The 26,979-nt window shown below is 44.4% G+C and overlaps 1 protein-coding gene across 1 annotated transcript in view; it reads left to right on the plus strand.

Moving 5' to 3' along the window:
• The window catches only part of LOC136573455 (vomeronasal type-2 receptor 26-like), a 100,149-nt gene that overhangs the window by 20,610 nt on the left and 52,560 nt on the right, over positions 1-26,979 (plus strand). The window contains exons 3-4 of the mRNA XM_066574744.1: positions 13,371-14,390; positions 14,523-14,646. Coding sequence (XP_066430841.1) covers positions 13,371-14,390; positions 14,523-14,646 — 1,144 coding nt within the window. The remainder of the gene's footprint in view (positions 1-13,370; positions 14,391-14,522; positions 14,647-26,979) is intronic.

Genomic DNA, 26,979 nt, shown 5'->3' on the forward strand with positions numbered 1-26,979 from the left:
TTTATTAGCCTTTGCAGCAGCTGACTGGCATTGGTTACTCCAGTTTAGTCTACAGTCCACTAGTACCCCCAAGTCTTTTTCCACCTCACTTATCCCTAGCAGTAACCCGTTTAGTGTTCATTGGTGAGATCCATTTCTCCTGCCCATGTGCATAACCTTACATTTTTCAACATTGAACTTCATTTGCCATTTTCTGCCCAAGCCCTCAGCTTATCTAGGTCCGTTTGTAGCCATACATTGTCCTCCATTGCATTAATTATATTGTATAATTTTGTGTCATCTGGAAATATTGATATTTTACTGTGCAGTCCCTCTATCAGGTCGTTAATAAATATATATTGAACAGAATGGGGCCTAATACTGAACCCTGTGGCACCCCACTAGCGACAGTGGCCCAATCAGAGTATGAACCATTCATTACCACCCTCTGCTTTCTATCTTTGAGCCAATTCTTTACCCAGATACACACGTTTTCACCCAATCCGAGCTGTCTCATTTTATATAGAAGCCTATTATGCGGCACAAATGGGTTCGTTCACATGCACATTTCGGTGGCGCAATCAAAAACAAAAATTTAGCATTCTCTATATTCTTGCGCATTTGCTCACCAAAAGTCCCCATAGAAGTCAGTAGGAATACACAAATAAAAGTACAATACGCTGGGTGATGCGTGAAACAATGTGGCATTGCACAGAAAAAAGAACACATCTTGAACTTATTAGACTGTAGCATCTGTGATATTTTTTTCGGGGGTCAGAAGCGCTCTTTTCTCCTTAGGGAGAGCAACTATATACTATAAACTAAGTGAGGAGACTCAAATGGCCACGCACGCTCCTCTGGGTAATATGCAAATAAGGGAGATGGAATAAATCCTCCACAGTGCCACCTATTGAATAGGTGGCACTGTGGAGGATTTATTCCATCTCCCTTATTTGATATTTTTTTTGCATGCACAAATGCACATGCCTGCAGGATATACAGTAATGCACATGCAAAAAAGCATTATTAATTCCACAAACACGCGGTGCTCATGCGCACACAAATAGGTTTGCGTTCATGTGAATCTGCACTTAAGCTGCCTTAACAGGGGTTGTATATGCTGCAGAATTACCAGAGTGGCTTTGACTGCAGATTTTCTGCACCATTTAGGTGGGTTTCAAACAGGACAGGTTTGCAGTGGGATTTCTGTGCTGACCCTTCGCACGGAAATTCTGCGGCATTTACAGTAGCAGCAAAGTAGATAACATTCCGAAACTCTTATCCACAAATAACCCGCAGAAAAACAATTCTGCAGCATGTCTGTTTTATTGCCGTTTCCACTGTGGAATTCACCTCTCCTCAGGGCTCAGTCAGACTGTCGTTTGTTTGCTGCAGATTCTTTTGCACAGAACGCAACTGCACAAAAATTTGCGTCACCGAAGCAGGCTGTGTTTATACGCACATAAAGTATGCTGCCCGCAATCCCCTGCTACGGCTGTGACAGCTACAGCTTGCATATGAAACCCTTGGTTCCTGTCACATTCAGGGCTTTCACCTTGTGGTGAATATGGCCATCAGCAGCAGCGGCGGCCCCGTTGACATACAGAGAAAAATGCAATCCTCTGCCACAGCTGTGGCAGAGAACCATAATGCTATCCCATTTAATTCAATGGAGCCGCAGTGATATTCGGGGAAGGACTTTAAGTATAAGCTCTTCCGGAAAAATCATCCCCAAAATGTGTAAAAAAAAATAAATAAATTAAAAAAAAAAAAAAAAAATATATATATATATATATATATATATATATATATATATATATACTCACCTCCCAACTTGATTATTTATATCTAAGCACAAAAGAATTAGCGTCCAAATTTTACGTACGGAATCTAATTCTCTCACTTCCCGATGTCATAGAAAAATGAAATTTGGCACAAGCATTGATTATATCATAAATAGGAAAAGCTAATGGGTCTCGACTAGAGATGAGCGAACCTACTCGTTTCGAGTAATTACTCGATCGAGCACCGCGATTTTCGAGTACTTCAGTACTCGGGTGAAAAGATTCGGGGGGTGCCGGGGGGCGGGGGGAGGCGTGGCGGAGCGGGGGTTAGCAGCGGGGAACAGGGGGGAGACCTCTCTCTCTCCCTCTCCCCCCACTCCCCGCTGCAACCCCCCACTCACCCACGGCGCCCCCCGAATCTTTTCGCCCGAGTACGGAAGTACTCGAAAATCGCGGTGCTCGGGCGAAAAAGGGGCGTGGCCAAGTAGGCTCGCTCATCTCTAGTCCCAACTCAATTATTCAATTCTAGCGAAAAAGAATTGGCATCCAAATTTTGCATAAGTAATCTAATTCTCTCACTTCTCAATGTCATAGAAACTTGAAATTTGGCACAGGCATTGATTATGTCATAAGTAGGAAAATTAATGGGTCCCAATTCGATTATTCAATTCTAAGCGCAAAAGAATTAGCGTCCAAATTTTACGTACGTAATCTAATTCTCTTACTTCCCGATGTCATAGAAGTTTGAAATTTGGCACGAGCATTGATTATGTCATAAATAGGAAAAGTTAATGGGTCCCAACTCAATTATTTAATTCTAAACGCAAAAGAATAAGCGTCCAAATTTTATGTACTTAATTTAATTCTCTCACTTCCTGATGTCATTTTATATAAAGGAAACGTCGCATGGTTACCTCCACGTGGTGTTTCCTGGGTAACGCAAAGAACCATGCAAAATGGTGAACATATTTTTTTCCTCGGTATCTCTGAAGTAACCACGACTTCATTCGATTTTCTGTGTGAACACCAGATAAACACCAGTACCAAATTAACTTGGAGAAGGCGGGTATATCAGATTGTCTAAATATATAAAGACGTAAGCCCCCACTCACTGACTCACTGACTGACTGACTTGCCACTAATTCTCCAACTTCCCAATGTCGTAGAAACGTGAAATTTAGCCAAGCATAGATTATATCCAAAACAGGAAAAGTAGATGGGTCCCAACTCGATTATTGAATTCTAGCACAAAAGAACTAGCGTCCAAATTTTACGTACGTAATCTAATTCTCTCTCTTCCCGATGTCGTAGAAACATGAAATTTGGCATGAACATAGATTATGTCCATAATGGGAAAAGTAAAGGGATCCCAACTCGATTATTCAGTTCTAGCGTAAAAGAATTAGCAACCAAATTTTGCATACATAATCTAATTCTTTCACTTCCCGATGTCATAGAAACTTAAAATTTGGCACAACCATTGATTATATCATGAATAGGAAAAGCTAATGGGTCCCAACTCGATTATTTAATTTTTGTGCAAAAGAATTAGTGTCCAAATTTTACGTACGGAATCTAATTCTCACATTTCCCGATGTCATAGAAAAATGAAATTTGGCACAAGCATTGAATATGTTAAAAATAAATAGGAAAAGCTAATGGGTCCCAACTAGGGATGAGCGAACGTACTCGTCCGAGCTTGATACTCGTTCGAGTATTAGCGTGTTCGAGATGCTCGTTACACGTAACGAGTACCACGCGATGTTCGGGTTACTTTCACTTTCATCTCTGAGACGTTAGCGCACTTTTCTGGCCAATAGAAAGACAGGGAAGGCATTACAACTTCCCCCTGTGACGTTCAAGCCGTATACCACCCCCCTGCAGTGAGTGGCTGGCGAGATCAGGTGTCACCCGAGTATAAAAATCGGCCCCTCCCGCGGCTCGCCACAGATGCGTTCTGACATAGAGGAGGGAAAGTGGTATCTTGGTGGAGCTGCTATAGGGAGAGTGTTAGGAGTATTTTAGGCTTCAAGAACCCCAACGTTCCTTCTTAGGGCCACATCTAACCGTGTGCAGTACTGTGGAGGCTGTTTTTTGCAGTGTTGCACTTTTTTTTTTTTTGGTATATCGGCCGTGCAGAGCATTGCACCCTGCAGTAATACTCCAGGGCCAGAAGCGCTTAGGCAGGGACAGAAGACATATTGATTTAATATAGGCAGTGGGCCTTTGCAAAAAAAATTGGGGAAAAAAATCTATTTGGGCTGCCTGTAACTGTCCTCAGTGTTCTGGGTCTGTGCTGGGTGTAGTAGTTCTCCAAATTCATACGCAGCCAGCTAAGTGTTACAGCAGGCTTGCGCAAAATTATTTCCTGGCTCTGTCTGGGCTGTGAAATCACCGCTGTATTGCAGTTCACAGTGCAACACTCTGCAGTTCTTTGACATACTCCAGGGCCAGAAGCGCTTAGGCAGGGACAGAAGACATATATTGATTGAATATAGGCAGTGGGCCTTTGCAAAAAAATTTGGGGAAAAAAATCTATTTGGGCTGCCTGTGACTGTCCTCAGTGTTCTGGGTCTGTGCTGGGTGTAGTAGTTCTCCAAATTCATACGCAGCCAGCTAAGTGTTACAGCAGGCTTGCGCAAAATTATTTCCTGGCGTTCCGTAAGCGAAGTCAGCCTCCAACCACAGGCCAATAAGCGGCACATTTAATTACAGCGTTCTGTTTCTGCATTACTGGTAATACAGCATGCTGAGGGGTAGGGGTAGGCCTAGAGGACGTGGACGTGGCCGAGGACGCGGAGGCCCAAGTCAGGGTGTGGGCACAGGCCGAGCTCTTGATCCAGGTGTATCGCAGCCGACTTCTGCGGGATTAGGAGAGAGGCACGTTTCTGGCGTCCCCACATTCATCGCACAATTAATGGGTCCACGCGGTAGACCTTTATTAGAAAATGAGCAGTGTGAGCAGGTCCTGTCGTGGATGGCAGAAAGTGCATCCAGCAATCTATCGTCCACCCACACTTCTGCGCTGTCCACTGCTGCAACTCAGAATCCTCTGGCTGCTGCTCCTCCTTCCTCCCAGCCTCCTCACTCCATTACAATGAGACATTCTGAGGAGCGGGCAGACTCCCAGGAACTGTTCTCGGGCCCCTGCTCAGATTGGGCAGCAGTGGTTCCTCTCCCACCAGAGGAGTTTATCATGACTGATGCCCAACCATTGAAAAGTTCTCGGGATCCGGGGGATGAGGCTGGGGACTTCCGGCAACTGTCTCAAGACCTTTCAGTGGGTGAAAAGGACAATGACGTTGAGACACAGTTGTCTATCAGTGAGGTAGTAGTAAGGGCAGTAAGTTCGAGGGAGGAGCGCACAGAGGATTCGGAGGAAGAGCAGCAGGACAATGAGGTGACTGACCCCACCTGGTTTGCTACGCCTACTGAGGACAGGTCTTCAGAGGGGGAGGCAAGGGCAGCAGCAGGGCAGGTTGCAAGAGGCAGTGCGGTGTCCAGGGGTAGAGGCAGGGCCAGACCGAATAATCCACCAACTGTTTCCCAAAGCGCCCCCTCGCGCCATGCCACCCTGCAGAGGCCGAGGTGCTCTAAGGTCTGGCAGTTTTTCACTGAGAGTGCAGACGACCGACGAACAGTGGTGTGCAACCTTTGTCGCGCCAAGATCAGCCAGGGAGCCACCACCACCAGCCTCACCACCACCAGCATGCGCAGGCATATGATGGCCAAGCACCCCACAAGGTGGGATGAAGGTCGTTCACCGCCTCCGGTTTGCACCGCTGCCTCTCCCCCTGTGCCCCAACCTGCCACTGAGATCCAACCCCCCTCTCAGGGCACTGGCACTACCGTCTCCTGGCCTGCACCCACACCCTCACCTCCGCTGTCCTCGGCCCCATCCAGCAATGTCTCTCAGCGCACCATCCAGCCGTCGCAAGCGCAAGTACGCCGCCACGCACCGGCACGCTCAAGCGTTAAACGTGCACATAGCCAAATTTATCAGCCTGGAGATGCTGCCGTATAGGGTTGTGGAAACGGAGTCTTTCAAAAGTATGATTGCGGCGGCGGCCCCGCGCTACTCAGTTCCCAGTCGCCACTACTTTTCCCGATGTGCTGTCCCAGCCCTGCACGACCACGTCTCCCGCAACATTGTACGCGCCCTCACCAACGCGGTTACTGGCAAGGTCCACTTAACAACGGACACGTGGACAAGCACAGGCGGACAGGGCCACTACATCTCCCTGACGGCACATTAGGTGAATTTAGTGGAGGCTGGGACCGAGTCAGAGCCTGGGACCGCTCACGTCCTACCCACCCCCAGAATTGCGGGCCCCAGCTCGGTGGTGGTATCTGCGGTGGTGTATGCTTCCTCCACTAAAGCACCCTCCTCCTCCTCCTCCAACGCAACCTCTGTCTCGCCATCAAGATGAGTCAGCAGCAGCACGTCGCCAGCAGTCAGTGTCGCGCGGCGTAGCAGCACAGCGGTGGGAAAGCGTCAGCAGGCCATGCTGAAACTACTCAGCTTAGGAGATAAGAGGCACACGGCCCACGAACTGCTGCAGGGTCTGACACAGCAGACCGACCGCTGGCTTGCGCCGCTGAGCCTCCAACCGGGCATGGTCGTGTGTGACAACGGCCGTAACCTGGTGGCGGCTCTGCAGCTCGGCAGCCTCACGCACGTGCCATGCCTGGCCCACATCTTTAATTTGGTGGTTCAGCGCTTTCTGAAAAGCTACCCACGCTTGTCAGACCTGCTCGGAAAGGTGCGCCGGCTCTGCGCACATTTCCGCAAGTCCCACACGGACGCTGCCACCCTGCGCACCCTGCAACATCGGTTTAATCTGCCAGTGCACCGACTGCTGTGCGACGTGCCCACACGGTGGAACTCTACGCTCCACATGTTGGTCAGGCTCTATGAGCAGCGTAGAGCTATAGTGGAATACCAACTCCAACATGGGCGGCGCAGTGGGAGTCAGCCTCCTCAATTCTTTTCTGAAGAGTGGGCCTGGTTGGCAGACATCTGCCAGGTACTTGGAAATTTTGAGGAGTCTACCCAGGTGGTGAGCGGCGATGCTGCAATCATTAGCGTCAGCATTCCTCTGCTATGCCTCTTGAGAAGTTCCCTGCAAAGCATGAAGGCAGACGCTTTGCGCTTGGAAACAGAGCCGGGGGAAGACAGTATGTCGCTGGATAGTCAGAGCACCCTCCTGTCTATATCTCAGCGCGGTGAGGAGGAGGAGGAGGATGAGGAGGAGGGGGAAGAGACAGCTTGGCCCACTGCTGAGGGTACACATGCTGCTTGCGTGTCATCCTTTCAGCGTGTATGGCCTGAGGAGGAGGAGGAGGAGGAGGATCCTGAAAGTGATCTTCCTAGTGAGGACAGCCATGTGTTGCGTACAGGTACCCTGGCACACATGGCTGACTTCATGTTAGGATGCCTTTCTCGTGACCCTCGCGTTACACGCATTCTGGCCACTACGGATTACTGGGTGTACACACTGCTTGACCCATGGTATAAGGATAACCTTTCCACTCCCATACCCGAAGAGGAAAGGGGTTCGAGAGTGATGCTATACCATAGGACCCTGGCGGACAAACTGATGGTAAAATTCCCATCCGACAGCGCTAGTGGCCGAAGGCGCAGTTCCGAGGGCCAGGTAGCAGGGGAGGCGCGGAGATCGAGCAGCATGTACAGCACAGGCAGGGGAACACTCTCTAACGCCCTTGACAGCTTTATGGCTCCCCAGCAAGACTGTGTCACCGCTCCCCAGTCAAGGCTGAGTCGGCGGGAGCACTGTAAAAGGATGGTGAGGGAGTACGTAGCCGATCGCACGACCGTCCTCCGTGACGCCTCTGCCCCCCACAACTACTGGGTGTCGAAGCTGGACACGTGGCCTGAACTCGCGCTGTATGCCCTGGAGGTGCTTGCTTGTCCTGCGGCTAGCGTCTTGTCAGAGAGGGTGTTTAGTGCGGCTGGGGGAATCATCACGGATAAGCCTACCCGCCTGTCAACCGACAGTGCTGACAGGCTTACACTCATCAAGATGAACAAAGCCTGGATTTCCCCAGACTTCTCTTCTCCACCAGCGGACAGCAGCGATACCTAAGCAATATGTTGGCTGCACCCGCGGATGGAAACATCGTTCTCTATCCCCATCAAAAGCGGGGACCTTTTTGCTTCATCAATCTGTGTATAATATTCCTCCTCCTGCTCCTCCTCCTGAAACCTCACATAATCACGCCGAACGGGCAATTTTTCTTAGGCCCACAAGGCTCAGTCATATAATTTTTGTAAACAATTTTTATACGTTTCAATGCTCATTAAAGCGTTGAAACTTTCACCTCAACCAATTTTTATTTTAACTGGGCTGCCTCCAGGCCTAGTTACCAATTAAGCCACATTAACCAAAGCGATTAATGGGTTTAACCTGCCCTCTTGGTTGGGCATGGGCAATTTTTCTCAAGTACATTAGTACTGTTGGTACACCAATTTTGGGGGGCCCTCGCCTACAGTGTAATCAAATTAATTTTTAGCCCACCTGCATTACAGCTGACGTTTCATCAGCTGTGTTGGGCACTGCAATGGGATATATTTATATACCGCCGGTGGGTTCCAGGGAGCCACCCATGCTGTGGGTCCACAGGGAGTTGTAACTGCATGTGTCCACTTCTAAAGAACCCCAGTCTGACTGGGGCATGCAGTGTGGGCCGAAGCCCACCTGCATTACACATGACATTACCTCATCTGTGATGGGCAATGCAATGGGATATATTTATGTACCGCCTGTGGCTTCCTGGCACCCACCCATGCTGTCGGTCCACAGGGACTTCACAATATGGAGTTGTACCTGCCTGTGTCTATGAATAAAAAACCCCGGTCAGGTTGGGGCATGCAGTGTGGGCCGAAGCCCACCTGCATTTAATCTGACGTTAGCTCTGCTGTCCAGAGCACTGCAATGGGATACATTTATGTACAGCCGGTGGGTTCCAGGGATCCACCCATGCTGTGGGTGCACACGGAATTCCCATTGCGGAGTTGTACCTGCCTGTGACTATTTATAAAAAAACGCTGTCTGACAGGGGCATGCAGACACCTTGACAGAATGAATAGTGTGTGGCACATAGGTTCCCCATTGCTATGCCCATGTGTGCAGCTCCAGATGGAGGTGGCACAGGATTGGATTTCTCATTGCTTCTGTACAGCATTGTGGACTATCGCCCCGCCCCTTTTAAAGAGGGTCGCTGCCTGTCCGTGCCAACCCTCTGCAGTGTGTGCCTGCTTTTCCTCTGGCAGACGCACTTATAAATAGACATGAGGGTGGTGTGGAATGAGGGCAGCTGAAGGCTGGGCATGGACAGTTTGGTGTGCGCTGTGGACACTGGGTCGTGCGGGGGGGGGGGTTGGGGAGCATGTAACCCAGGAGAAGTGGCAGCGGAGTGTCATGCAGGCAGTGATTGTGCTTTGTTGGAGGTAGTGTGGTGCTTAGCTAAGGTATGCATTGCTAATGAGGGCTTTTCAGAAGTAAAAGTTATTGGGAGGGGGGGGCACTCTTGCCGCTATTGTGGCTTAATATTGGGACCTGGGAACTTGAGATGCAGCCCAACATGTAGCCCCTCGCCTGCCCTATCTGTTGCTGTGTCGTTCCCATCACTTTCTTGAATTGCCCAGATTTTCACAAACGAAAACCTTAGCAAGCATCGGCGATATACAAAAATGCTCGGGTCGCCCATTGACTTCAATGGGGTTCGTTACTCGAAACGAACCCTCGAGCATCGCGAAAAGTTCGTTTCGAGTAACGAGCACCCGAGCATTTTGGTGCTCGCTCATCTCTAGTCCCAACTCAATTATTCAATTCTAGCGAAAAAGAATTAGCGTCCAAATTTTACATATGTAATCTAATTCTCTCACTTCACGGTGTCATAAAAACTTGAAATTTGGCACGGGCATTGATTATGTCATAAATAGGAAAAGTTAATGGGTCCCGACTTGATTATTTAATTCTAAGTGCAAAAGAATTAGCGCCCAAATTTATGTACGGAATTTAAATCACTCACTTCCCGATGTCATAGAAACTTGAAATTTGGCACGAGCATTGATTGTGTCATCAATAGGAAAAGATAATGGGTCCCAACTCGATTATTTAATTCTAGCGCAAAAGAATTAGCGTCCAAATTTTATGTATGGAATCTAATTCTTTCACTTCCCGATGTTATAAAAACTTGAAATTTGGCACAAGCATTGATTGTGTAGTAATTAGGAAAAAATTAATGGGTCCCAACTCGATTATTCAATTCTAAGCGCAAAAGAATTAGTGTCCAAATTTTATGTACGGAATCTAATTCTCTCACTTCCCGATGTCACAGAAGCTTTAAATTTGGCACGAGCATTGATTGTGTCATAAATAGAAAAATTTAATGTGCCCCAACTCGATTATTCAATTCTAAGCGCAAAAGAATTAGTGTTCAAATTTTATGTACGGAATCTAATTCTCTCACTTCCTGATGCAACAAATAATTACACACATTTTTATTGCACAAATGTGAAATTTGCCATGGCCATTCTTTGCGTACTAAATATTGGTAATTTAAAGGTTTGCAACCTGATTATGTAATTTAACTAATAACACACATCTGTATAGCACAAACTTGAAATTTGGCATGACCATTCCTATGGTATGTAACTAATAACATATCTGTACCCCGTAATATATGAGACAGTTATCTTTTCAGCAAAACAAAACGCATTTAGAAATATGAGTATATAGTGACAGGAATAAAACTGACTGTCGTATGTATTGAAAGGCTGTAAAGTACAAAAGGAAGTGGACATGGACTGCTGGGATGGAGTATGCCTTTATGTATAACAAATTTGAATAAAAAGGGGTGTTACCTTTCAGGGTAAAAATGAGGAGAGTGTGTGAGGTGGCACATTCTATGGGGTGACATTTTCACATACAGTCTGAGATAAATCTCTCTTCTATCTGCCTATACACTGAGAGGAATCTGTCTGATCTGTGTGTTATGAGCAGCATGTGAGAGGTGGACATTCTGTGGGGTGACATTTTTACATACAGTCTGAGACTAATCTCTCTCCTATCTGCCTGTGCACTGAGAGGAATCTATCTGATCTGTGTGTTATTAGCAGCGTGTGTGAGGTGGACATTCTGTGGGGTGACATTTTCACATACAGTCTGAGACTAATCTCTCTCCTATCTGCCTATACACTGAGAGGAATCTATCTGATCTGTGTGTTATGAGCAGCGTGTGTGAGGTGGCACATTCTGTGGGGTGACATTTTCACATACAGTCTGAGATAAATCTCTCTCCTATCTGTCTATACACTGAGAGGAATCTATCTGATCTGTGTGTTATGAGCAGCGTGTGTGAGGTGGCACATTCTGTGTAGTTTTTCGTGTGAACACCAGATAAACACCAGTACCCAATTAACTCGGGCGAAGCCAGGTATATTAGCTAGTATATATATATATATATATATATATATATATATATATATACGCAATAGTAATTATTAGGACATTTTAGCACATGTTTCTGGTGGCACAATGCATCACTTACTCATATGATACAGTGAAAGGGATTGGAGTTGGTCACCGATCCTCAGCAGCTGTGTGCTTACAAGACCTGTGATAATGTCACCGTCATGTGAAATCAGCAGCCACATACTGACACGTGACAATTTGCGGTCAATGGAAACCTTTTGTGGTGATGATTGCTGCCATATGCGGATATACAATTTATTAAATTCAAGGGTTCACTTATTTGTTCTGCCTGTACTGTAAATGTTTCCTTAGTAAAATACATGAGTAGTACAGCTGTGTGTTATTAGTTACATTTTGTTGGTCTAGATGTGTGACCGCCTTGTATTAGTAACCAGTGCAAAGAATTCCAAAGGGTTCACTTACTTTTTTGCAACTGTATAATAGGACAATAATGATCCTATAATTGTCCTTACACATAATTATATCCTTAGTGATAGACTGCCAGCGATCATCAACAACTGCCCCATAAGCATGCCTGCAGATTCAGCAAGGGTGGGAGGTAATTTGTGATGCTACTTAAAGGGGTTGTGCAGTTGTAAAACTATTGATGGCTCTTCCACAGGATAGCAGATCAACAGACGATGTAGGCAGTAACTCTGCTGATAGGCGTACGCTGGCTCAGTGCACTGATGTGTGCAGGAAGTAGACAGCTCTGTTCTCACTGGGATGGCCAGGACTGGTAACACTATATAAAATAACTACAAAAACCCATTTAAGAAATCCGCTTTACATGAGTCTAGGGGACAGGCCTATCTCTGAACAATTCCAAGGGGAGGAGCTTACAGGCTTGTTTAGGGATGCATTTGACAGTTTCAGTTGGAAATGCTCATTCTGACAAGCGATCATCAAATAATAAAAAACTGGTAAGTATTGTCTGACCCTCTAATGGATATTCATGATGAACCATTTGGATTAAAGGAGATTTCCAGCTGTATTTAATGATTTACGGTCAGTCGCTGATCGGTGGAGGCCACCGACCGTGGTTATCTGATAACTGGTTGATTTTTAGCACTTTTCTGTGTCTCTGGATGTAGTAACATAGGAAAGGGGGGTGCTACAGGTGCTATCACTGACGGGGCAACAAAAAATGCTCCGCACCACCTGACATTGAAGATCAGAATATAAAAACTAAATAATGTTTCAAACTTCTCTTCTTTCCTCTGTTATCCTGAATTAGGGCTACTGCAGATGAGCGTAAGCACAAAAACGCTCGCTCCTGCACAATGTATTGTGCAGTGAAGGAGTCTTTTTGCATCCTGTTCAAGACCTGTGTGCATTTGCGCAGACATCGCTCGTTTACATGGGCGGAGGAACCACTCTTGCCCTGATTTAAAAGGCCAATTAGCCGGTGCCGGTGTTTGCGGATATGCACAGTGTTTTGCGCATACCCGAGAGTAAATATGTGCATATTTTCCCACTTCCAGTCTTCTATGGGAACCTTTGGGGCAGAAGTGTGCACCAAAATAGAACATGTCATGTTTTTTTTCTGATAGCAAAATGCATTCACAAAAAAGAACCGTGAGAATGAACCCATTGCTATCAATCAGTTCTACTAACTGCATATTGCATGAGCAAAAATTTCCTATGTAAATACACCCTTGTGGGGCTGCCCAAAGGCCATATTCATGCTGGTGATATTTTCACGCAAATTCTGCCCATGACCGACACGGACAGATCTCACACGGAAAATGAACCCATTCCTTTGACTGAGCTCATTCACAGGAGCAAATTTTTTTTTTTTGCTCAGACCAAGAGTCTCAGTTGGAAAATCGCTACATGTCCTATCTTTGTGTGAATCTCGCAAGACAATAGGACATGTAATGTACGATTTCTGCAGATCGCACAGCACAGAGACGGGGTGTCCATGTGCCATGTGATGCCTTCTGCATCCGAGACTCTCGGGCACAACCTTCTGTAGCACATCAAAATACAGCCGAACAGAATGGGTTTTGTATGTGGAATTTTGGATCCCCGATCACGTCCTACTAACTAACTGACTGAGAACAGTCTGTACAAAATTATCTTAGTTTTCTTCTGTGTTTTGCAGATCAGCTATGGAGCCTCCGACCCCTCATTATCTGATAGACTCCTCTATCCACATGTTTTCAGAATGGTCCAGAATATCCACATCCACAATATGGTGATCACCGAACTGCTGGAGCACTTTGGCTGGACCTGGGTTGGGATTTTAGTATCGGAGGATGAAACTGGAGAGAATGAGCTGCAGATACTAACAAAGTACATGAGAGAGCGCGGGATCTGTGCTGCCTTCACCATAACACTTAGAAATAAAAATTATAATAGGATTTTACAAGCTATAAACAATCCACAAATCACCATCATTATAATGTGTGGGACCTTCTTTCCTCATATAATTGTTTTAATGACAAAATATGAATTTATATTTTTAGACACCACCTTCATACTTTCACCATCCTGGATCTCTACTGCTCCCGAAGACTATATTAAAGACCTAATGGTATATAATGGAAGTTTAGCAGTGAAGTTTTCGGCATTTTTTCCAGGTCTGGAGGATTTTAAAAAAATATACAGAAAACATGTTGAGATGAACCAAAAAAAGTCTTACTGGAAATTGCTAGATGATCTAGCTAGGTTTAATGATATAGATTACTTCATATCAGACTATGTCATCAATAAAGAGCACAACTACACTCAGAACTATACTGTACCAAATCTGAGGGATAGCCTTTCATCGGGGGTCGGCCCAAGACTGTATTCTGCAGTAGAAGCTCTGGCAAAAGCTCTACATGAAATGTTCTTATTTATAAAGGACAAATATGAAGAAAACTCAATAACTGGATTTTTATATCACAGACAGAAGTTACAGCGCTACATAGAAATGATGGAGTCCTCACCGGATCCAATGAGACCTTCATATTACTTTAATGAACAGGGAGAAACCTCACATCAATATAAGATAATAAACTGGTTATATATAGGAGGGGCCATACGTGAGGTTGAAGTAGGAAATTTTACTCCGTGGGCCGTCAGTGGTGAAAAGCTTCACATAAATCGGCAGTCTATAACATGGAAACACACAAAGGGGGTGAGAAGAGTTATATTATGTAGGTGATTATGTAAATCTTGTCCGCTCTATAACATCATTATATGGTTTATATCCTCTTATCATACATGTGTGTTTTATCTTTATAGTAGAGGTTCTTGTCTTTTCTTACAGATCCCAGTATCCCGCTGCTCCGACCAATGTTCACCTGGAAGCAGGAAAAAGACAGGACAAACAATCCATGCCTGCTGCTATGACTGCGTCCCGTGTGCAGAAGGGGAAATATCCAATATAACCGGTATCTGGTAGTATGAGCAGTAGGTGATGATGACAGTGATGTACCAAAAGGATGTACATATGAAAGAAAACATAAGTGAATCCTTTGGAATTACCTGTATTTCTACAATCATTACTAATAAAATGTGTCAGCTCCATCAAAAGTTTAGACAAATAGAAAAGCATAATCAAACTAAACTGAAAGCAAAGATGTTCTGCCATTCATATATTTTATTATACACATTAAATAATCATCCAGAATGCATGGAGAAAAAAGTGTGAACCTACAAATTTAAAGCAAACCTGTCACCTCCTTACAGCACCATAAAGTAAGTCTTGGTCCTGTTAGGGAGGTGACAGGGAGTCGGGTGATATATGCTTTATACTCACCTGCTCCAGGGTTCCTGCATTGTTTGCCACTAAAGTCACACAGTGAACTAAAATCTCTTTTCAGACTGCCGTGTGTGCGCTCTCCTATAGATGTCTATGGGAGAGCGCACGGACAGCAACCTTAAAAGAGTCTGATATTTGTGTGCCGCATTGCCGTCAGTAGCAGAAACCAGGGAGCGAGTGTGTATAAAAAAAAATTACCTGGCTCTATGTCACATGCCTTAACAGTTTTAAAGCCCTGCAGCCTGTGACAGCTCCCTGCTGTCAGTTATTGGAAGTAGCTGACATTCTGTACCAGTCATGGGAGGCCACAGGAAGCCCTTCCTTGTCACACGATCGCTGGTATCCAGTGGATACCGGCGATCACATTAAAGTGAATAAGTAAAATAAAAGTACAAGTTTCAGCTCCCCTTACGGATCAGAAACGTAAGGCGAGCTGTGAATACTAATTCCCATTCTACATGATGTCCCGTGGCATTGTGGTCCTCCAGGACCTGACACCGGTATTCTGCGCATGTGTGCCAGGCATCATTACAACACGCACATGCGCAGAAGCCAAGGAGGTCTGGGAAATTTTAAAACCCCCTGCTCCAGGCTAGTAGCTGAAAGCAGAAAGCTGCCACCAGGGACAACTGTATGAAGTTCCCAGTCGCATGATCGCTGCTATCCAAGCACAAGCTTGTTCATACGGTCTACACTAAGGATAGACCTTTTAGTGCAGTCTTTGTTGCTCCCCCCCCCCCCAAAAAAAAAGGGTAATTTCCTCTGTTTGGGGTGTTCCAACTTCCATAATATGGTTAAAGCCAACTCATTTACTCATGCACGTACTTGGAGGCAATATCCCGTTAGAGGCAGGTAGATTTGCAATACCTCATACGTTATTTATGTTATTTCATGCCCGTGTGGACTAATATATGTTGGGGAAACCACTACTGAATGTAGATGTCGTATATACAAACACCAAAGTACGATACATACTGAAAGGACTGACATACCAGAAGCCAAACACTTTTTAGAAAAACACCACACCATTAGTCAACTAAGGTTCCATATTATTGACTATGAGCCACCTAATGCACGAGGAGGCAACAGAGAGAAAAGATTAAAACTGAAAGAGGTGCGCTGGATTTTTGAACTTGATGCATTACAGCCAAATGGTTTGAAGTGGTTATCTGCCTATGGTGTGTGTGCGCAGAAGGAATTGCTGTGTTTCATCACGCAAGAAGAAAGCAGATCTCACACATGCGCGCCTGTGGCATCGGTATTCTAGTCTGTTTGCGTGACTCTGTGTAGCCCTATTCGGAGCACAGCCGGCACATGCGCTTATAGTGTATGGGACGCTATTGTGGACAAACGTGTGTACTACTATTTTGCCAACATGGAGGATCTGGAGTGGGTGTGGTCCGGTTCTTGTGGCAGCCCAGTGGATTACAGCCTGCAGATGTAAGTGGGGGTGTTTTAATCAATTTATGTGTGGTGATTGGTGAAGGGTGTATATATATTATGTGCATTTGTCTTATAATGGTGACTTGAAAAAGACCCCTGCATGGATTGAAACATCGTACCGCTTTTATAATGGAGTAAATAAAGGAGCATTAACTTGGATGTAATTTCAAGAAGGCACTTGTTTTGAACATTTCTATTTAGTAGTAGGGAACACAGGAAATACATTACAGTTATATTGCAACAGAATAATTTTGAGGGCTTTCGTCCCCCTTATATGCTCAACATGTTCCTGTTCCTCCATACAAATTTTGATACGTTTTTATTCAAGAGCTTATCTTAAATGACATTTATAAAAAAAAAAAAAAAAGTTTAATAACATAAAAACAGAGCATAACTTTAAACTGCTCTCATTCATTTAATTCGGACAGTGTGTGAGTCAGATGTGCCACGTTTTCTCGTATTTGTGCAGGGTGTTGGATCTCATTGCCATGAATTTCTCCATAGTGGCGTGGGCATGAAGTTTATTGTGGAGGCCACTCCCTTTGGGTGGTAATTAGGCCCTTCCAATTCTTGGCAATTAAATTTGCAGCTGACATAAGAATGTAGGCTAGTATTTTTTTATGTCTATTTGATAATTTCTAGGCCTAGTAGAAGTAGTGCTAATTCAGGTCTTCTGGGCACCTGAGAATGTTATTTTATTTAACATATCATAAACCTCCTCCCAGTAGGGTATCACTCGTGAACATTCCCAAAAAAACATGGAGAAGTGTCTCTGAGTGGCCACATGCTTTCCAGCATTGGTTGTCGTCACTTAATACTCTATTTTTAGGAACTCTCAACGTAAGATACCAGCGGGTCACTATTTTCGTGAAAGTTTCAAGTATTGCTGCTCCTTTTGTGGCTCGTGAAACCAACCTGTGGGGTGATTACCAGCTATCCATAGTAAACGCCTTCCCAGGTCCTTTTCCCAATTCAACAAGTGGATTTTTTTTGCTGAGTTCATAATTCCCTGTTAAACAATCATAAATATTCCTAGTGAATGAACAGTTTAAGAGATCTTCTTTCTGTAAATATTGTAGTAATAATCTAGGAATTCTTATTTCGCCCATTTTAGAGGAATTTAGTAGGGAGCGGACTTGGAAATAGCGCAATCTTTCACTCTCTCCTAATCCAAATTGGACCTGTAGATCTTGAAATGATTTGACTCTGTCATTTTCTATTAAGTCCTTAATGTAGGTGATCCCTTTGGTTTTCCAAGAGCTAGTTGATATATCATTAATGAAATGTTCTATCACCTCTTGAGGTATTTTTGGTGTTAATCGGTGGGATGATGTGTTTTGGTTTTCAAGGAAAGTATGCCAAGAGTCCAGAGAGGCTAGCATAGTTAGAGGCAGTACCAGATTAGTGGTACTTAAGGTTTGTCCTTTTTGATAATGGCACAAAGAGGTCACCCATAACAATGTTCCCAGAGGTTTTGGGTTAATTATTGTGTTTTCTATTCTGTGCAATGTATGCGGTCCTTGATCAGCCGATCGAGGGTGCATACTGTTGCGCAAGATGCATGCACGGCGCACATTTAGAAGCCCAAATTCTGGATCTAAATGAGCAACTGGCAACACTGAGAGCCATTAACAACATGGAAAGGAGTTTGCTGCTCACTGAGCAGACACTCGCTGGGGTAGAGGTTGGGGCAGATGGTGCTATGGAAGAGCAGGGGGAGCAGGCAGTCAGCTGGGTGACAGAAGGAGGGGTAGAGGGAATAGATCCAGGGAGGCTGGTCCTGGACTGGCACAACCCAACATGTCTGCAACGTTGGCAGATGAGGGCGATGCCATTACAGAGCCAGCACCGCTGCAGCACGACATGCCCTCTGAACGCCAGGGGGATGACTGCTCCGGTGATACGGGGACGGGGAGTGCAGGGCAGGCTAGACAGGTTCTAGTAATGGGGGACTCAATTATTAGGGGGACAGATAGGGCAATCTGCCATAAAGACCGGGATCGTCGAACGGTGTGTTGTCTTCCTGGCGCTCGAGTTCGACACATCACAAATCGGATTGACATATTACTGGGAGGGGCTGGTGAGGATCCAGTGGTCATGATGCACGTTGGCACCAATGAACGAATTAGAGGTCAATGGGGGGCCCTCAAAAATGATTTCAGGGACCTAGGGTCCAAGCTTAGGGCGAGGACCTCCAGGGTAGTTTTCTCGGAAATACTACCTGTACCTAAAGCCACACTAGAAAGGCAGCAGTGTCTTAGGGAGGTAAACAAGTGGCTCCGGAGTTGGTGTAAGAAGGAGGGATTTGGGTTCCTGGAGAACTGGGCTGACTTTGCTGTCGGCTACAGGCTCTACCGTAGGGACGGGCTGCATCTTAATGGGGAGGGTGCAGCTGTGCTGGGGATAAGATGGCTAGAAGGCTGGAGGAGTGTTTAAACTAGGGACTGGGGGGGGGAGGGTAACATGAGAAATAGTGGGGTAGCCAGTGTAACTAGCGATCCAGGTCCAAGCAAAGGGAATGGGGGTCGAGCAGGGGGTGGGGTTAGTACAGTTAGAACTGATAGATCAGCCATAAGTACGAATAGCAACAAAACAAATTTAAAAAACAAAAAACATGATATAAATTGTATGACCACGAATGCAAGAAGTCTGATTGGTAAAGTGGGTGAGCTTGAAGCGAGAATGACTGATGAAAATTATGATATAGTCGGAATTACGGAAACATGGCTTGATGATAAGTGCGATTGGGCGGTGAATTTGCAGGGGTACAATCTCTTCAGAAGGGACCGAAGGAACCAGAAAGGGGGAGGGGTATGTCTGTACGTCAAATCGAACATGAAGCCGAGACTACGGGAGGATATAGGGGTAGGAGATGAACAGGAATCTCCGTGGGTAGAAATACAGGGAGGAAAAAATAACAAAATCCTGATAGGGGTCTTCTATAGACCACCAAAAGCAACAGAAGAAACTGAAAACTTACTACTAAGGCAGATAGAAGAGGTGTCAAAGAGCAGCAAAGTAATTATCATGGGGGACTTTAATTATCCAGATATAACATGGGAGAACGAAACCTGCAAATCTCTAAGCTGGACCAGGGAGAATCTATAGATCTCGTATATCTGGACTTCTCTAAAGCCTTTGACACTGTGCCACATAATAGGCTAATATACAAAATGAGACAGCTTGGATTGGGTGAAAACGTGTGTAATTGGGTTAAAAATTGGCTCAATGATAGAAAGCAGAGGGTGGTAATAAATGGTTCGTACTCTGATTGGACCACAGTCGCTAGCGGGGTGCCACAGGGTTCAGTATTAGGCCCCACTCTGTTCAACATATTTATCAATGACCTGATAGAGGGGCTGCACAGCAAAATATCAATATTTGCAAATGACACAAAATTATACAATATAATTAATGCAACGGAGGACAATGTGCGGCTACAAATGGACCTAGATAAGCTGGGGGCTTGGGCAGGAAAATGGCAAATGAAGTTCAATGTTGAAAAATGTAAGACTATGCACATGGGCAGGAGAAACGGATGTCACCAATATTCACTTAATGGGGTACCACTAGGGAAAAGTGATTTGGAAAAGGATCTGGGGGTATTAGTGGATAGTAGACTAAACTGGAGTAACCAATGCCAGTCAGCTGCTGCAAAGGCAAATAAAGTCTTGGGGTGCATTAAATGAGGTATAGGGGCGAAGGATGAGAACATTATCCTTCCATTATATAAGGTACTTGTCAGGCCTCACATGGAATACTGCGTACAATTCTGGTCACCGGTGCTCAGGAAAGATGTCACAGTGCTTGAGGGGATTCAAAGAAGGGCAACTAAACTAATAGATGGAATGACGGGACTGGAATACCCAGAGAGGCTATCCAAATTGAGATTATTTACTCTAGAAAAAAGACGGCTAAGGGGTGATCAAATAACTATGTATAAATACATGAGGGGACAATACAAGGATCTCTCCCAAGATCTGTTTACACCCAGAACCACGACGGTAACAAGAGGACATCTGCTACGATTAGAGGAAAGTAGGTTTCATCACCAACATAGAAGGGGATTCTTTACTGTAAGAGCATTGAGACGGTGGAACTCTCTGCCGGAGGACGTAGTGATGGCAAAATCCATAGAGGAGTTTAAAAGGGGACTTGATGTCTTTCTGGAGAGAAAGGACATTGTAGGATATAAATCTTAGGTTAATTGTCAATCCGGGTATACAGGCAGGTAGGAACTATTAGGGGTTGATCCAGGGAACAGTCTGATTGCCATTAGGGAGTCGGGAAGGATTTTTTTTCCCCAAAAGGGCTAATTGGCTTCTGCCCTTGGGGTTTTTTGCCTTCCTCTGGATCAACACAGGAGGATAGACAGGCTGGACTAGATGGACATTGTCTTCATTCAGCCTTACATACTATGTTACAATGTCTTCACCCTAGGGCTGGTGTTGCTATTGTCCATTGTTTGGTCTGGTTTATGATTATGGCCTTGTAATAAGCTTCCAGTTTGGGAATTCCCACTCCCCCTTTGCCTAATCTTAGTGTCAGTATGTTTGCTGCTATCCTGGGTCTTTTGCCCTGCCAGACAAAGTTGGAAATTTGCCTTTGGAGTTTGTTAAGAATTTGTTTAGGGACAATGACTGGCAGGGCCCTGAATACATACAAAATCTTGGGTAGAGTGATCATTTTATATACCATTATTCTGCTTAACCAAGATAGTTCTTGAGTTTTATGGGAGTTAATGTCCTTTTGCAGCAAAGAGGCTTATTTTATGCTGGCGAAGGCCTGCCGTAATTCTCATTATCTCTGGGTTAATCTGTAACGCTTCGGCTAGTGCTTCTATAGTCATTGTGAATATTAGTGGAGATAATGGGCAACCTTGCCTTACACCATTAGTAATTTGGAAGGGTTCTGACAGGGTACCATCCACCAAAACTCTTGCGAAGGGTTGGCATATAAGGTTTTAATTAAGTTTATAGAGTTTTCACTTAGTCCAAATTCCTTTAGAGTTAAGAAGGCATAGCCCCAATGAACCCTGTCAAACGCCTTCTCTACATCCAAGGCGAGCAATATAGTAGGGGTTGGGGTTTTTTCAATGCAGTGTAGCAGGTCAATAATTCTCCGGGTCCCGTCCGAAGTCTGTCTACCCTTAACAAAGCCTACTCAGTCCGAATGAATTATGTTAGGTAGAATGTCTAGAAATATTTTGGCAAAGATTTTCGCAAATATTTTTGCATCCGTATTGAGCAAAGAAATTGGGCGGAAGTTTTCTGGTGAGTTGGGGGGGGGGGGTTACCTTGTTTGGGAAGGGTTACTATTGTGGCCTGTAGAAATTCCTCTGGAAAGTGACCAATACTGGAGGCTGAATTACCTGCTTTTAATAAATGTGGGGAGAGTTGGGTTGAGAATGATTTAAAATACTCAGCAGCGTAACCATCAGGTCCAGGCACTTTGGTGGATTTTAGTTTAGTTATTGCCTCTACTATTTCCATTAATGTTATTGGGGCTGCTAATCTCTCATCCTCTTCTCTAGATATTTTTGGAATGGGGATTTTTTGAAGGAAATCCAATATGTTTTGGTTAGTGGGTTGGGAAATATTTGGGTCTTTTTTTTAGGTTATATAATTTTTCATAGTATCCCCTAAATACGTCCACCATCTGTTGTGGGTGAGATGAGATATCTTATGACCTTTTCCCCCGGTATCCCAGACAAAGGGAATTTTTGTTCTAGCTTCCTTCCTTTTTGCTTGGTTTGCTAACCATTTGGATGGCTTGCCTAATGAAGCATACATATTTGTTCTCAGATTTGTTAACTCTTTATCATAGTCAATGAGTAAAGCATTTCTCAAGCTTTCTCGGAGTTTATAGAGTTGTTTGTGGGTTGTGTATGATTGGGAAGATCTTATATTACCTTCTGCTACTATAATCTGTTTTAGAAGTTCATCCATTGTTGAGGCTTTCTCTTTTTTTGTAGCGCGAACCCATTTTGATCAGAATTCCCCAGATGTAGGCCTTATGTGTGTCTTACCTGCTCAAGATTTTGGCAATTTTTTTAACCTCATTAACATACCCGTTAAGCACACAGTCTGAGGTAAGACAAATATAAAACACAAGTTTATTTACTCTTTAGTATATGTAAGTAAAATAGTTAATTAACATATAGGCATTGAGATCACATGGGTAACAAAGATAAGCATCAATACATCACCGGATATTGTAGCATCACTCCGCAATCGGGGGATCTCCAGGTACGATTGGTAGGAGGAATCCGAGTGTACGTCGATACGTCTATCGACCACAGCAAAACGAGTCCCAACCCCTCCCTGAAGATCACCCTTATTTATGCTGTTCTTACATTACGTGGCATATCTGCTTCTGCGCAGTTATGGATATATACGTCATTCTAATATGGCTATTCAGGTTCTAGACATGCGTAGTAGATGATTGGCAACAAAATATATTAAATATTTTGTCCATGAAGTTATCGACATCTGTGTTATATTATGAGTCATTCTTGCTGTTCTTACCATATATGTTCAAAATATTCTGCTTTTGAACAAATGTTAGCAGAATATTCAGACGGGTCATTAGTTCATTGAAGTTCTGGTTAACTCATACGGCAACTAGTTATTTGATTACCTTAATTTCCCTGCCTCTGACACAATCATCCAGTTCAATCGTATCCCATACGTGTCACAATCGGTCCTTAATCATTCACTATTTGCCGTATGATACCATTAAAACTTTTGGTTTTCTACAGAATACCTTATATGCCATGAAACAATTCCATAGCGATAAAAGTATTACAACTATGGCCAATACCAAAACAGGATGTATTAGCCAATTAAGGGTGGTTTGTGCAGATGATGAATAACCCATAAAGATGTCATACCAATGGTGTGACGTGGCATCAGCAATAGCCGATCCCATCTTTACAATTTTGCCAGCTATTACAGTTGTACTTACAATATGCGTTGCCAAAGATCTATTAAGCAATTTAATATGTTGCTGTACTTCTTCTGTGTCTTCTAACAACTTTTTGAATTTGGTCAAATTTAGATCCCAATTTGACACATTTAAAGGCAGTGGTTGCCAATTGACAGCCACTGTCTTGTCTTGTTCAGGTAATAACACAAAGGTCTCATTTTCCCAAACAAGTGCAGATACGTTTCGCAAGCATCCTGAAAATGGGACAACCATCCCAGGTACAACAGGATGATTACTTGCCAAACATACCTCCTGTGGGGCTATTTCAACCATCATCTTAAAAGTGAGTGGCAGCACAGTCCATTCACATACATTGATCGTATTTTGTAATAAGCATGGTTCATAAACAGCCGATTGGACCTTGCATATGGTCCCTTCTAATGTATCATCACACAATGATAAATCATGAGTTCTATTTTGGTCATCAATGTAAATCCCGTTAAATCTAGGTACCCAGAAATGCATATCTTCTGGAACACCTATAAGTAAGGGGAGAACTACAAACTTACACATCACATTCTTTTTAGTAACATTGTATATGAATATGGTCCCTTTACATAATATATCATTGCAAACCATTTTCTGCGCCTCCAACTGTATCCAATCAGTCTCAGTTATAGTCTGATTGAACACGGTCCTCCACACCTGCTCATTGCCAGTCATGAGCATAGTTTGAAGTGTGTTCTTTTGTTGTTGCTGATAAATGGTCTGCAAGGTACATATTGACCAATTAACATAGTTAGATATGTTAGAATTTATTTCATATGAAAACCTATTAGATGCATCTTGCAAATCAAGCATTATTGTGTCCACATCCGTTTGCATACTAAAGGGCTGCCATATAGTGGGCATCCAGTTAGCCTGCAATGTGAGCACATCTTTAATACCACTTCCCGCATTATGCATTCGATTAGCTAAAGTCTCTATATCAAAACCATTAATAGTCCCAGAAAGCGCTCCGTAGCCTCCGAGTAAGGTATCATACCAAGCTCGACGGAAACGCTTGGTAGGACAAGTCCTTGAGGGTGGAAACTGCACGGAGGCTTGTATAACAGTCTTTTGAGCATCTCGTCCCACCAGGCGACAGGTGGATGGAACCCTTTTTATATGTCCAGGATCTATTTTAGAAGCATTAATGTTCACGAATACCAGGAACTGGCCCCACATGGCCCGATTCTCGATCTCCGTTGCATTCCCACACGTAATTACTTCTGTCTCATTTAAGGGAAATGAAAACTGCACTCCCGTATTTGTACAATTCTGAACATATTGTATCACCAGGGAGTAATTGAGATATGGCAACTCTTTTGGTCTCTGACAGCAGGACACTTTCACAAGTGACGTAATGTTTATTTGTCCCGTTGCCTTATGCAGTGCATATGAAGGACGGTAGGTCGAACTTATATGCGATAATGGATTTCCACTCCAGATAGTCCCATCAAAGGTAATATTCACGATATAACATTTCTGGTTGGCTTCACAAGTGAAGTTGTCTTGCTTCCTGGTTCGGGTTGAATTCCTCCAGCCCCACGAATAATCATTCCTTCCGGTGTCATTGACGCGGATCCCTGGCGTCCACGCATCACCTACTGCGAACACCGAACACATGACGCCAAGGATTCCAAAAATGACAATGTGATTCTAGAGAAGGCAAGGAAACAAGCATTATTCCCGCAAATAGCACTTTTCTTGTGGGACATATTCCCATTTCTCTACTCCGGGTCGCATAATAAGCAAAGTTCGATCTTTCCCCACAGCAATAACTTCTGCTGGGGAGGGCGGTCCTTGGTGATTCTGAACCCATATTTTGGCCCCTACATTAGTAACATTAGTTGAGCCAAAGCCTTTATCTCCTCTTACAGTAAGTTCAGTGGGAGCCGCCCCTTCTTCCACTTGTGTCAGATACACTGGTATCAATAGCAGCTGTGCCATGCGCTCCTTTTTTCCTATTATCAGAGGATCTGTTCCTAAATTTATCATGATTACTTTAATTTCCCCCTGATAATCTGCATCTATGACTCCTCCTAGGACTACTGCACCTCTCAGAGCAAAACTTGATCTAGTAGCTATCTGCCCGAAGTGATTCTCCGGGACCTTGCATCCTATCCCTGTGGGAATAGTACTCACCTTTCCCGGGGCTATCACCACCGTATCAAGAGCGTATAGATCCAACCCTGCAGCGGCAGGAGTGGCTCTATACGGTGCCTGCGCATCTGGATTAATTTTCCAGTACAAGATTGTCTCTACCTTAGCTACATCTATACTGAGATTGGGTGTTAGCATGCGCATTAAGGGTGTCATAGAATCAGTGATGGGCCTGTTGTTGATAATCTGTAAAGCAGCAGTCAGATTATCTCTCCATTGACCATATTTGTCGGTCTCAGTGAGCTTCTTTAGGGTAGATTTTAATAACCCATTCATTCGTTCCACCAGGCCCGCGGCCTGTGGATAGTAGGGCATATGATATACCCACTCTATGTTGTTTTTACTGGCATACTCTTTTACCTGATTTCCGGTAAAATGTGAACCATTGTCGGTCTGGATCTGCAGGGGAGTCCCATAATACTGGGTAATAACTTCCAGAGTACGTAAAGTACTCCATTGTGTTGCTGTTTTACATGGGAATCCCACCATCAGACCTGAGAATGTATCTACTGCTGTACAAATATACTTACATCCTCTGCTCTCAGGGAGGGGCCCTACAAAATCCATCTGCCAAATCTGCGCTGGCAACTGGCCTCTCCCTATGTGTCCCATTACTGTATGAGGCACTTCTCGTTTTTGAACATGTTGACATACTGGACATTGCGCGATTACTTGTTTGATCATGTCCACTGTCAATGGGATACCTCTTTCTTGTGCCCACCTGTAAGTGGCCTTCTCTCCCAAGTGTCCACTTTTTTGGTGAGCCCAAACAGCTGTACCTTGAAGCCATGCTTCCTTTTCCTTGTCAGGTTCTTGTACGGCAACAGAAATCGATGCTGCCGCATCTGCTTGAGAATTAAATAAACGTTCCAATGAGTCAAGAGGGACATGAGCATCAACATGAAACACAGTACTTTTGGTACTCCTAATGAATTCCTCTATATCTTGCCAAAGCTCCTTCCCCCACAATTCCTTACCATGAATGTTCCAGTCGTTCTTCTTCCATCCCATGATCCAAGTGGCCAAACCATTGGCAACTGACCATGAGTCCGTATACAAATGACATTCTTGCCCTTGTTCCTGCTTCAGAGCTAAGAATACTGCACAAAGTTCTGCATATTGACTACTCTTACCCTCTCCCTCCATGACCAACGTCTTGTCTAATTTTGGATTAAAGGCTACACTTTTCCATCTACGCCTTCCACTGATATACTTGGCCGAACCATCCGTGAACCAAGCATGCTCTTTTTGGGAGTCTGTCAACTCAGAGTAAGGTATTCCCCACTTTACTGGGGATTCCTCCATTTGTGCTACTGGTGTAACCTGACCATCTGGAGGGATATCAGCTATCTTTTCATGCAGGGCAGCTATCCCCCCTTCACCTTTT

This window comes from Eleutherodactylus coqui, chromosome 7 (genome assembly GCF_035609145.1).
Source record: "Eleutherodactylus coqui strain aEleCoq1 chromosome 7, aEleCoq1.hap1, whole genome shotgun sequence".
NCBI lineage: Eukaryota > Metazoa > Chordata > Amphibia > Anura > Eleutherodactylidae > Eleutherodactylus > Eleutherodactylus coqui.